This window comes from Solanum dulcamara, chromosome 4 (assembly GCF_947179165.1).
Source record: "Solanum dulcamara chromosome 4, daSolDulc1.2, whole genome shotgun sequence".
Lineage (NCBI taxonomy): Eukaryota > Viridiplantae > Streptophyta > Magnoliopsida > Solanales > Solanaceae > Solanum > Solanum dulcamara.
Window position 1 is genome coordinate 76,646,798 of NC_077240.1, and position 14,450 is coordinate 76,661,247.

At 30.7% G+C, this 14,450-nt stretch overlaps 1 protein-coding gene across 2 annotated transcripts; it reads left to right on the top strand.

Annotated features, from left to right (window-relative positions):
- Positions 1-5,858: 5,858 nt before the first annotated feature.
- On the top strand, positions 5,859-9,969 carry LOC129887635 (protein ETHYLENE INSENSITIVE 3-like). Of its 2 annotated transcripts, none has more exons than XM_055962803.1 (2): positions 5,859-6,002; positions 7,412-9,969. In XM_055962803.1, exon 2 carries the CDS (start codon positions 7,422-7,424, stop codon positions 9,270-9,272), a length of 1,851 nt encoding a protein of 616 aa, XP_055818778.1. In that variant the 5' UTR covers positions 5,859-6,002; positions 7,412-7,421; the 3' UTR covers positions 9,273-9,969. The 2 variants fall into 2 exon arrangements, with proteins under 2 accessions (XP_055818778.1, XP_055818779.1); XM_055962804.1 differs by having other exon boundaries at positions 5,879-6,002; positions 7,267-9,969.
- Positions 9,970-14,450: the final 4,481 nt, after the last annotated feature.

Sequence of the window (14,450 nt, forward strand, 5' to 3'; positions counted from 1 at the left end):
CCCCTTGTTTTTTTTTTTTTAAATGTTCAATTGGGGTGAGGGATTGAATGTGTGAAACATATAATAATATATAAGAAAATAAGTAGTATAACCACATTTCTTTTAGCAAATAAACATGATGACAAGGAACTTTTTTTTCCTTCCGATTTCTTATATATTAGGTATGAATTTTTATTTCTAAACATGATTTTACGTATATTTTATTACATAATTATTTAAAATTTATTTTTTATATTAATAATAATGACTTTTCTTACTAACCTAAGAATGACATGATAAAAGAAATCATATTCAATTACACATTAATTTGTTATATTAGTTATTGTAACTTTTAAGGCTTATCAAATTTAAGTCGAGACCGATATAATAGTTCCGAAAGAATACATTAGAATAAGTATTTAATTGAAAAATTTAAAAGAGTGTGTTTAAAAAAAATAAAAAAATAATACGTTTATTAGGAAAAGAGCACTTTTGAACAAAAGATAATAATAGAGACATTTTTGAATTAAAGTATTAATAGTAATTTATTTTTAGACTTAACTATTAATGGATGACATTTTTTCAATTATGCATAATTTAATAATATTTTGTCCCTTTTTCGTTTAATTTTTTTATAACGCCTAAAATATACATATAATTAGTATCTTAACTAAAAGAGATATTTTTCAAATCTATATATTATTCATGATTGCCCATATTTCTCACGTATTCTCCTCTATTTGATGAATAATTTAACTAAAAGAGTAAAATAATTTATTTATTTTTATAACACCTAAAATATTCATATAATTAGTGTCTTAACTAAAAGAGAGAAATTTTCAAATCTCATAAACCAAACAAACTTTTACCTAAAATGAGCTGCCACTTTATTTAAGAAATACCTCAAATCAGATATTGATTATTATTTGGAAGGAATTTTCCAATTTTGGTAAAGCATTCGATTCTCTCAACTCGTATCCCCTTTTTATTGGTTGTCATTTTTAATGCTCTTTAAAAAATAAATAAAAAGTATTTTTTACTAATTTATCCTTAATTTTTTTCAATCTAATCAATATCATTTACTTGAAAAAATAATAATTTTAATTTTCTTGTAATAATTATATCTTAACATACTTAAAGTATAAGATTTTCGTAGTATCATAAATATAAATATTTAATTTTAAAATATAAAAAAAAATATATAAATACCGAGTCATATTTAAGGTAATTAACCCTAAATATTATTGTGATAACTTTTGAAAAATACTCCCTCCATTTAAAAATAAGTGAATTGTTGAGACATTTTTCATTGTTTAAATTAACTTAATTGTTCAATCTTCAAGAATAATTTTAGAATTTTCTTCCATTTTTACCCTTAATTTGGATTTTCTATGTGATGAATTCAAGAAATTTTAATTCCTTTGAATTCTAAATTTGGGAGTAGTTATCATGATCAATATATAGTCATTCTAAGGAGTAATTTGACAATACTCTCTCTGTCCAATAATAGTTGTTCACTATTTACTTGAACACACTTTAAGAAACAATAAGTAATAGGGGTCATATTACTATATTACCCTTTGAATATATTAAATTTAATGCTTTGAGAAATGTATTAGATATTGAATAATAGTATTTAATAGCAAGAGTAAAATTGACACAAATAGATAAATAATTCATTGATTTTTCAAACTGGAAAAGTATTGTTGAATATCTATTTTTAGTATAAGTGGACAAGTAAAAATGATTAGAGAAATAGTTAAAAAGATAAAAAGAAAAAGAAATATCTAATTAATGTCTTAACATTCTTTTTTTAAAGAGTGTATAATACCTCAACAATTTACTTATTTTAAAATAGATCGGGGTTATATAATGAAGCTTATCCATATGGACCAAGTATCTAAAAATAAGGACTCGATAGGACAAATACCCCAAAGATAAATTCCAAAAAATAGTGTCAAGATCACATGAAAACTACAAAAATGATATGTCCCTTTTGTCTATCCCCACATTCAACAATTCAATGCATTCCCACTTTATTATTAACTTGAAAGAAGGGTCATTGGGTCACTTCCCACTTTACCTTATTTACCTTAAATTATATTACTTCTCAATTTTATGATTTTTTTTGATCCAAAATAAATTAATTTTTGAAATTTTTTAAAGAACCAAATTATTTTTTTTTGAAGTGTAAAGATGTATTAATTAATTTTTTTCTAAAATTATCCTTCTCTTTAATGTTTTTTTCCCCCAACTATCTCTAGTTTTTAAATTATTTTTTTTTTTGGAAAAGAAATAAAATGATAATATTGACATACTATCCTTTAATATTATTAACTAATGTTGAAGAGGTATACCACACCCCCAAAAATTGTTTATTTATATTTTTTATTATTTTATTATTTTTCTTTATTTTTAGTAAAATATTTATATTCACATAAATATTTATAATTTATTTTAAATTTCAATTTTTTTATTTCATTCGTAAATTTTTTGTCGTGTCGACCCCATGAAGAATTGTTTATCATGGTTAATAATAAAATTGAGATAAAAATGTGAATTAGTTCATCATAATCAGCTAATACTCTCTCTCTAAGATCTTTTATTTGTCGTGTAAGATTTTGACATACTTATTAAGAAAATCATGCATTAATCATACTAAATGTGTTTGATTTTTTAAAATAACAAATATTTGAATTAATTTTCATTTATTTTAACTAAAGTGACATTATTAGAAGGACGAGCTGAGAAGGCAGTAATTTATGCAAAGTTAGATCATATATTTACTGAATTAATTCAACCATTGATATTATCGATAAAAATTGTGGTGAGATAAACATGATTCATTTATTCTTAATTAGATACTTCTGAAGTTAAAGTTTTCAATATGAGTTTTTTTTGGTTTAATAAGTGACTTGGATTAATCAAGCCTTGTTACGAAAATCAATACCAAATATAATCTTAATGATTTTTTCGGTAAAATCTAAAAAATCGAATACCAAATAAAAAATAAAATATGTAATCACTGACGTCAGTAGTTTATCACTTAATTTCCTAATTCTGAACATTAACTTCTTTATTAAAAACACTCATCAAGTGTATCTACCTCTTTATTTTTATTTTTTTTATCTTTAATTAACGTTATTAATAATGATAGATATCCTTCATTAATGAGTTCCCATACAACATAGTTGAGTAATTTATTCCTTTTCTTATTCTATGTTACAATATTTATTATTTCACTTTTAGTTCATATCCAACTAAGTATATAATTTAAGTATTAGATATTTGGTACATATATTATAATTAAGCAATATATAAAAAAACATATATTCTTATCTCTTTCACTATAAAAGGTTGTCTCCACAATCAAATATACTATTTTTGATGTAATTTTTGGAGTTTTTTTCGAAATACTGATACATAATGAAATACAGTGAAATTTAACAAAATGCCAAACGTAATCTTATAAATTATTTGTATAATTCTAAGATTATTTTTACCGTCAATTATATAATTTCTTAAACTACTTTTGGTGCGATTGTTGAAATTTTTCTTGGAAGTTTTTCATGAAATATCCTTTCCTCTTAAAGGCTCAAGCTATATTCTTAGTAAAAAATATTTTTTAGGTCTCATATATAAAGAAATAATATTTTTACGATCAAATAAATTATTTTTAGCGAGATAAAGAATGTTTTTACGATCAAATAAACTATTTTTGGTGCGATAAAAATGTTTTTATTATCAAATAAACTACTTTTGGCGCGATCACTGAAATTTTTTTCGGAAGTTTTTCCTGAAATATCCTCTCCTGCTCAAGCTATATTCTCAGAAAAAAATATTTTTTAGGTCTCATATATAAAGAGATAATATTTTTATGATAAAATAAATTATTTCTGGTGCGATAAAGAATGATTTTACGATCAAATAAATTACTTTCGGCGCGATAAAAAATGCTTTCATGATCAAATCAACTACTTTTGGCGCAACCGCTGAAATTTTTCATAAAAGTTTTCATGAAATATCCTCTCCCATCAAAAGCTCAAGCTATATTCTCTGTAAAAAAAAAATTAGGTCTCATATATAAAGAAACAATATTTTTATGATCAAGTAAATTATTTTTGGCGCGATAAAGTAAAAGAAACTATTTTCGGCGTGATAAAAAATATTTTTATGATCAGATAAACTACTTCTGGCGCGACGGCTGAATTTTTTCTCAAATTGTTTTTTGGACTATCCTCTCCTCTCAAGGTTCAAGCTATATTCTCAGTAAGAATTTTTTTTAGGTCTCATATAGAAAGAAACAATATTTTTACGATTGAATAAATTATTTTTGGCGCGATAAAGAAGGTTTTTACGATCAAATAAACTACTTTTGGCGCGATAAAAAATACTTTTATGATCAAATAAACTACTTTGGCGCGACTGCTGAAATTTTTCTCAAAAGTTTTTTTCGGAATATCCTCTCCTCTCAAAGGCTCAAGCTATATTTTCAGTAAGAATTTCTTTTAGGTCTCATATATAAAAAAAGAATATTTTTACGATCAAATAAATCATTAAAGAATATTTTTACGATCAAATAAATTATTTTTGGTGCGACAAAGAATATTTTTACGATCAAATAAATTACTTTCAGCGCGATAAAAAATATTTTATGATCAAATAAACTACTTTTGGCGCGACCGCTGAAATTTTTGTCGAAAGTTTTTCTTGGAATATCCTCTCCTCTCAAAGGCCCAAGCTATATTCTCAACAAGAATTTTTTTTAGGTCTCATATATAAAGAATATTTTTACGATCAAATAAATTATTTTTGGCGCAATAAAGAATATTTTTACGATCAAATAAACTATTTTTGGCGCGATAAAAATGCTTTTATGATCAAATAAACTACTTTTGGAGCGACCGCTGATTTTTTCTTGAAACAGTGATACGTGTCAAAATATATTAAAACTTAGCAAAATACTACACGCAATCATATAAAATATTTACATCTATTTTTATCTCAGTCATCAAAAGATGAAACTATTGTCGGATTTTTCTATGAATCAAATAAACCCTTTGCCAGATGTTTTCTCTTTGTCGGTAAATTTTATTTGATTCATAGGAGAATTCAACAATAGTTTTGAATATCTCTGGTTCTGGAAGGCACATGAGTCCGAACGCTATGTTGAATGTGCGATGGAGACTACATTATGTAGGTATCTATGCAGGTGAGGCGTTGGTCTGTCCTAAAAATAACGACTCCGAATAACGACCAGATGTGCTGCAACCTAGGAATTACCAGATATCTTTTTCGCTCTACAAAGATTAGGAGGGGCATAACACAATTCTTCTTGGAGGAGGGTTGTTTGCCCGGGTGACCGATCCTGATATAATGTACTTCTACCTATTTTCAATAGCTCAAACTATGTTCTCGACAAGAAAAATTCTTGGATCTCGTGCAGAAAAAAATGTTCGAGCATATTATATTTGACACGACTCTTGAAGTTTTTCTCATTGACATGTGTCAAAATACAGTAAAAATTGGTAAAATGCTACATGCAATCGTATAAAATATTTGCATATATTCTTATTTCAGATATTAAAAAAATTATTTTTACGATCAATATCTGCGATCTATAATATTTTTCTTCTAAACAATTAAATTCAAATTCATTTCAAATAATTTCATATCAAAAATGAAATACTTACTAACAAAGACAACTCATATCCACATTTCAAATTCAAAATTCAAAAATATTGATCACTCTATCATAATCATATACCATAATTTTCATTCTCAAATAAAGAAAATCCATGAAAGCAAAAGAAAAAAAAGAAAGGAAATAAGTTCATTTGGTTTTGACACCTTTTCACCTTTTTCCCTAATATTATCACACCACCGCCACAGCCCACACAACAAATAGTATTTATATCCATGTAATAAAAAACTATTCTTTTGTTCTCTCTTTACCTTCTATATTCTGAAGGGGTCAATTGTTGAACAAAGTTTTGGAAGCAAAAAGAAGAAACCCCTTTGAGGTATTCTTCTTTTTCTTGCCTTTCTACTTTGTAAAGATTAGATTTTTATTGGTTTTAGATGTAGATACATTTTGGATTTCTTGATTTTTTGATCTTGGTTTTACTGGATAGATTTATCTGTTGTGTTTATGCCTTGTGTTTCAGTATAAAAATTGGAGCTTTTGTTTCAAGATTGGGTTTTTTCTGTTATTTGACTTGATTTTTGATCTTGGTTTTACTTGAATAGCTTTCTCTGTTGTGTTTTTGGCTTGTGTTTCAGTATAAAAATTGGAGCTTTTGTTTCAAGATTGGATTTTTCTGTTATTTGACTTCATTTTTTGATCTTGGTTTTACTGAATAGCTTTCTATGTTGTGTTTTTGCCTTGTGTTTTAGTATAAAAATTGAAGCTTTCTTTCAAGATTGGATTTTTCTGTTATTTGACTTCATTTTTTGATCTTGGTTTTACTGAATAGCTTTCTCCGTTGTGTTTTTGCCTTGTGTTTCAGTATAAAAATTGAAGCTTTTGTTTCAAGATTGGATTTTTCTGCTTTTATGTTGTAGATTGTTTTAGTTGAATTTTGTTTTTTCTTTTCACATCAAGTGATAAATCTGACATATGAAATGAGTCTTATGGTTTCTTCAGTTCTCTGGCACCAGATAGTTGGGAGAGTCAGTTACAAGGTTTTAGGAATAACCCCCCCCCCCCCCAACCCCCAACCCCCTTCTCTCTCTCTTTTTCTATTTTTGCTCTTGTGATTTCTGGTTGTGGGGCTGCAACAATTTTTGATATTTCAGATCTAGAAATTTGTCAAATTTTGCTAGAAATGGGTTCTGTTAAAAATGAAGTAAAGATCCCTTTTTTTTTTCCAAGATGATCTTTTTTTTTTTTTTTGGGAAAATAGTATGAAAGATGATCGTGGGTTTTTCAGCTGATGTGTCCAAATCTAGGCTTCTTTTGATGAAAGTGTTATAATCACGGATGTCAGTACTAACTATCTGCCAAAAGGGCCACTTTTTTTCTATTAGGTTTTAGTTGGAGCTCCATGTCCATGTGTTTGTTGTGATCTTCACATGTCTTATCACTTTTTTTTTGTGTGTGAGATTTCAGTTCTACAAATTTTATAGGTTCTTCTGATATTGATGCTTCATTTTCTATATGTCCACTAATTATATTGACTAGATGTGAGTTGATTTATAGGCTTGTTTGAATTAAAATAGCCTTTGGTTGTTGCTAGATGTAGTGAATTTTAGATTTTCTTATTTTCCTTATACTTGTATTTGAAGGAGGGAAGGTCATCATCTAATTGACCAACTACAACATATTTGGTTTATCTCCAAATTTATGTGAAGAGGAACCTGTAGATTTTGAGGATAGCTGTTAAATCCTATTTTGTTTATTGAAGATTGCTGTTTTTTAACTGAAATTCAGGGTTGTGAAGATGATGATGTTTGAAGATATTGGGTTTTGTGGTGATCTTGATTTCTTCCCTGCTCCGCTAAAGGAGGTGGAAACAGCAGCAGCTGTTCCACCACCGATTGAGCCGGAGCCGTTGATGGATTATGACTATAGTGATGAGGAGATTGATGTGGATGAGCTGGAGAAGAAGATGTGGAGGGACAAGATGAAGCTGAAAAGGCTGAAAGAAATGAGTAAGGGTAAGGAAGGTGTTGATGCTGTCAAACAACGTCAGTCTCAGGAGCAAGCGAGGAGGAAGAAGATGTCGAGGGCACAAGATGGGATCTTGAAGTACATGTTGAAGATGATGGAAGTATGTAAAGCTCAGGGTTTTGTTTATGGAATTATCCCGGAGAAAGGCAACCCGGTGACTGGGGCATCTGATAATCTCAGGGAGTGGTGGAAGGATAAAGTGAGGTTTGATCGCAATGGACCTGCTGCCATAGCAAAGTATCAAGCTGATAATGCCATCCTAGGCAAGAACGAGGGTTCTAATCCGATTGGTCCTACCCCTCACACCTTGCAGGAGCTTCAAGATACCACCCTTGGTTCTTTATTGTCAGCTTTAATGCAGCATTGTGATCCTCCTCAGAGGCGATTTCCATTGGAAAAAGGTGTTTCACCTCCATGGTGGCCAAATGGGCAGGAGGATTGGTGGCCTCAATTGGGATTGCCGAATGATCAAGGTCCTCCACCTTATAAGAAGCCTCATGATCTGAAGAAGGCCTGGAAGGTTGGTGTCCTCACAGCAGTGATCAAGCACATCTCCCCTGATATTACTAAGATTCGCAAGCTGGTAAGGCAATCAAAGTGCTTGCAGGACAAGATGACAGCGAAGGAAAGTGCAACTTGGCTTGCCATCATCAATCAGGAGGAAGTTTTGGCTCGCGAACTTTATCCTGATCACTGTGCACCTTTGTCCTCAGCTGGTGGTAGTGGAACTTTCACTATGAATGACAGCAGTGAGTATGATGTTGAAGGTGCTGTTGATGACCCTATCTTTGATGTTCAAGAGCAAAAACCAAACCATCTCAGTTTGCTGAATGTTAATGTTGAGATGTTCAAGGAGAAGCTGCCTCTGCAACAACAATCTCATCCAATAATGAAGGACAACATTTTTGCCAACTTAGATTTCACTCGCAAGAGGAAGCCGGCTGATGACTTGACTTTTATGATGGATCAGAAGATATACACTTGCGAGTGTCTTCAATGTCCTCATAGTGAGCTTCGCAATGGTTTTCCGGATAGATCCACCAGAGACAATCATCAATTAACTTGCCTTTTCAGAAATACTTCCCAATTTGGTGTTCCAAACTTTCACGTGGATGAAGTCAAGCCAGTTGTCTTCCCTCAACAGTATGTCCAGCCAAAGCAGGCTTCGCTTCCGGTCAACCCAGCTCCACCCTCCTTTGATATATCTGGACTTGGGGTTCCTGCAGATGGGCAGAGGGTGATCAATGATCTTATGTCATTCTATGATAGTAATATAGAAGGAAACAAAAGCTCAATGGCGGGGAACGTTGTGATGTCCAAAGAGCAGTCTCGTCAACAGCCAAGTGTTCAACAGAACAATTACCTACAAAGCCAAGGGGTTGTGTTGGAGGGAAGTATCTTTGGGGACACCAACATTTCTGCTAACCAGTCCATGTTCGTGCAAGGAGATCGGTTTGATCAGAGTAAGGTGTCAACTTCACCATTCAATGCAGGCTCTAATGATGATTTCAGTTTCATGTTTGGATCTCCATTCAATTTACAATCCACCGATTTCTCTGAATGTCTTTCTGGGATTTCACAAGATGACATTTCGAAACAAGATGTCCCGGTCTGGTACTAGTGGATCTCCATTCAATTTACAATCCACCGATTTCTCTGAATGTCTTTTTGGGATTTCACAAGATGACATTTCGAAACAAGATGTCCCGGTCTGGTACTAGGAAGTAGATTACTCAAATGAACATCAAGTAGTCCTCAAACTTTGTGCACATGGATATCACTTCTTTCCAAGAGGAAAGATCTAAACAATCTGCCTTTAATCAGGTGGATTTCAATTGCCTATAGTTTCTCAGTTTGTTTTTTCTGTTACTATGTAGTTGTAGAGGTTGGAGGATCTTGCAAGGCGTAATTAAACAAGGGAGTAGTAAGAGATGTCCTCGGATATTCGCCATGCTGGTTAGAAAGAACTTATAGATGTTTTTAATTAAGGTTAGCAGTCAGTTTATTTTCATATATTTATGTATAGGTTAGCTTTATCCCATAGTCTGTTGGTTCGGAGACTTGTCAGCTCTTTTGTTCCTATGTCTGGTTCTGGAAATTAGTCAATCGTTGGTTCGGAGACTTGTCAGCTCTTTTGTTCCTATGTCTGGTTCTGGAAATGTTACCATTCCCTGCAGGTGCAGGTCTTTTTCTTAAATGTTAAAGTACTGTTTGTCATGGTGGTTGTGTAATGTGTTGGCCAAAGCTGCGTGATATGTTATTAGCATCTATAGGCCATGGCTTGACAATAAAATGTTATGTGATCTATTTTGGTATGTCTTCTTTCTCCAAATCTGTTTTAGTGTATCATCTCATAAATTAATGTTTGGTTTGCTATAAAATAGAATTGGTACATGGTCAAATTTGTGAGTCTTGTGGATTGATTCTCTGTGTTGAGTAAGAAGGCATAAGGTATAGCACATACTTGGTAAAGTAGTCGAGGTACGTGTAAATACTAATAGCCATCACTTAGAAAGGGGAAAAAGGTCATATTTACTCGTGTACTGGGGAAAAGGCATATATTACCCTCCGCTTGAAGTTTGGCTTATTATTGCTTCGTTCGTTGAACTTTAGGCATATATTTACTATTAGCGCTTGCACTTACCTTAACATTAAAGATGATGCTTTACTAGAATTTCATTGGATAGTGAAGTAAATAAGATAAAAACTGATTACTACAAAATTACTCCATTCATTTTAATTTGATTGTCTTATTTTTGACTTAATTAGATGGATGAAATAGTTATCATTGCATCTTAAAGATGGTAACCTGGTCAACTTTGAGGATCAATGACGCACAATTCGAAATTTAGTGGATGATAGGGTCTATCTCTATAAAAAAGAGAGAATAAAAAAGAAAAAGTTTAGACAGTGTAATAACTCAACCACTAATGATATATTTTAAAAGGTGTCACTAGAATTTCAAATTTGCTGTTAACTTTTCTTCTTTATATTTGGTTGAAAGAGTCTAAAGATTTATTTTCAACAACAATAAGTGGAGTTGACCATGGATAATGTTCATTTTCTTTTATTTTATTAGGAAAAAATCAAAGAAGCTGAATAGGAATCCAGTTGACTTGATCAACAAACAAAATGGATATATTTATTTTCTTCCCTAAGGAAGATTGTCAAATTAGTTCCCACGACGCTTAATTCACATTAAAAATTAGCTCAAAAGTAATAGAATTATCGAACTCTTATAAACATCCTAGAAATTTTGTTTCGATCAGATGTGGGACGCTTTTCATAAACAACCCTTTACGTTTAAATTCAAACATTCTTTATTTGGGGTTCCACTATCTGGTTCGGAGCATGACGTTCAAGGACCAGGAGTATATTCACAACTTCACACAATCTAGGGGCATCACATCAAATTTAATGGACCTGACTCTGATATCATATCAAATTAGGCCTTGAGCCAAACTATTAACCGAGGAATTTTTTTCAATTTTCCGTAGTTTAAGAGATTTTTTTTACCTTTTTCATTAAATTTATATCGCAATTTTTTCAATTTAAAAATTAAACATCCAAATTGAAATTTTCATATACACTGTGAACGGTCCGAACGTCCACCCCTACTAATAATTTGAAGAAACAAATTATGTAGTAGCTATAACTCAATTGTATCCAATTTTCTTGTGATTCTATTATTTTCTATCAACTCTTGTTTTTTTTCTTGTTTATGAGCCAAAGGAGTAGAAATTTTAGGAGCAAAAGTACTAGCACATGAAAAAAGATAAGTAATAAACTTTCACCATTTTGTGTAATTCTTAATCATTATTTATCCCTACAAATTCAATAAGTTTGCTGATGATTTAAACAACAACAACTATAGTTGACCTTTGAAAATAATTAGTATTATTATTATATCTAACAAATCAAGGGGATATGGAAATGGATGCTGAATAGAAAATCATTAATTGACTTTAACAACAAAAAACGTGTGTGTATGATTTGTGTAACTCATAAATAAATGTGCTTATTAGTTTAGTCATTTCTTATATTTTTTTAATTCTCATTCTTCATTTATGTTCATAATATTGTAAATCTCATTTTCCAAAAGTCCTAGTGAAAATTAATCAATAACTCTAGAAATTAAACCACCTACCTTCGATGGCAGTTCACTGAAAAAGTTCAAAATATAAATAATTAAATACACAAACTAGTCAAAGCGATTGCAACATCTATTATATATACATGGAAAATAATTTTAATTATATGTAAATAATGTAAATTTCTGTCAAAGAGATCGAATGAACTCGTAGCCCTAGACTCGCTCCGCCAATGTCTACCTTAGGTCTTCTTTGTCATTATTACATATATATAATGTGCTACTAGTAAATAAGTCCATGTTGCCATACTGATGTTAGTTATACTCCATTCGTTCACTTTTACTTGTCCATAATTTTAAAAATAAATTTTCAATTTTCTTGTCATTTTTTAATAAATCAAGAAAAAACATTTTTTTCTATTATTGTAGCGGAGCCAAAGAAGATTCTTTCAATCGAGATTCACCCAAAAAAATAATACAAATAGCAGCCCTCGACCCCCTAAGGTATAGCCTACCGGCCCGCAGATGTAGGAAGGCCATTCTCTTTTTGATCCAGTTACAGTTGGAATAGTAAGCTCATCTAGTTCCTCCTCTATCCTCAACATTAATTTCCTATTTCCTAAATCATTTTCCTCCATCTAAGGCTACATATCAATTAAAATGATATTGTGGTAAACTACTTGTATTAATCATTATTTTTTAAGAGACATGCAAAATTCGGACAAATAAAAATAAACAAAGAGAATATAACAAATGAGATAATATCATTTTGGTCCTTAAATTATAGGTATATTCCGATTTTTGTGATATCTGACAAAGCACATGCAACCTTCAAATAATAAAATTATGTGTTTTAAGTCTTTTTATGTTAAAAGTACGTTTTATTTGAACGGTTTTTTAGAACTATATTACCATTAAATATGAAGATAGTACAAGCTTAACATAACACGTGTGTAATTAAGTGGTGAGATAACTATAATTATAGTAAAATTTGTGAATATTCACAAGCATACGAATAAAAACCATTCATTTCAATTAATTAAAGATTAAATGTATTTGATCAAATACACAACGATCAAAACTAGAATATATTAATAACTAAAAAATCAAAAATGATATTAATCCATAACAGAAAAATGTTAATCCATAACAGATAAAAAATGATTTATTAGTATTTTAAGTTTTCCTTGTTGAATCTAGCCACACTAAATTAATAAAATAACGACTTTTTTTTTCTAAATATAATTTGATGAGAAAAAAAGATCCTTGGTAGAAAAAAGTAAAACTAAAATTAAAATAAGTGGGGATTGAATTTGTAACTCAATAGTTATAATTTTACTACGTGTACTACCTGAGTACAAGGGTTCGATACATATATTGAGATCCAATTAATTCAAATTCATATCAAATCTCTCTTTAAGAGGTTAAACATTTATTAAAAATAATATCAAATTTGAACTGGAAACTCTAATTAATTAAAAATAAAAATGGATAATGATATATATATATATATATATATATATATATATATATATATGCGCGGGAGAGACAATATATTTCACCATCAAAATGGTTGATGTCGTGAATTTTAACCTTGTTTTTTTTACCCTTCCCCCTCCCCCCCAAACCAAAAAAAAGAAGGAAAAGTAATTCTTTAATATGATTATAATTAAGTATCCATTTGGTCATGAAAATTGTGAAATTTGAAAAAAAAGAAGTAATTCTTATTTTGGGAGAATTTTTATTTTCAAAGTGAGTCGAGGGTGTATCGAAAACAATTTATTTGCCTTTGTAGGGATAAGGTATGCGTACACAATATCCTCTTTTGACTTCACTTGTAGGATTACACTGAATATATTTGTTGTATCTTGGGTTTTGATGATTTAACAAACTATCGTACAACGAATGATACAAGGAAGGACATGAGAGACAAGAGGTGCATATTCATAGGGGGAATATGCAAGCAGTGACACTAATAAAAAAGGAGAACAAACTTGATATAGTTTGTCATCATCAAAAAGGGAGAGTATATTATATTTGTATTTTGATGATTTAACAAACTATGGGACCTGATAGAGGGATCTGGTCCCATGATTAACGCTTGTTAAGGGCAAGAAAGTGAAGTATAGTTGTAAAGCTGCAGAGGTTGGTGGACACTGCAGCAGAGGTGCACATTCGCGTTTTGGGTATCGACAAACCATGGGACCTGATCGGCCGATTTGGTCCCATGAACAATGTGTGTCACAGATCAAATGAGAACCAACTGTAAAAGCTACCACCACCTGCTATGGTTGGTGGGCAGCAGCTGAAAGACAGTAAACGTCCAACCAATCAGAGAAGACTAGGTTGTTTCGTCCATACGTCAAATACTATTCTTAGGACCTAAACAACTTAGTTCTTCACATCATTGTTTCAAGGAGAAAGGTGTGTGTGCTCAAAAGAAAGAACAACTTCCTCAAGGCAGTGAGGGACCTGATTGAGCTACTTTTGAAGAATAGTTTTTAGGTTGTTACTTTTTTGTAATGTTGAGTTTAGTGTGCTAAATATTGTAAGATCAGTTCCAACACTATAAAGGAATATTGATCATCTTTCCTTGTATTTGTTTTGCTTCAAGTTCATAGCTGGAGTTAGCCTTGAAGTGGTTTCTAAAGTCTATGTCAACTAGAGCTAGTTGGGGTAGTGGGCAATAGAGTTATTGCTTAGTTGGTG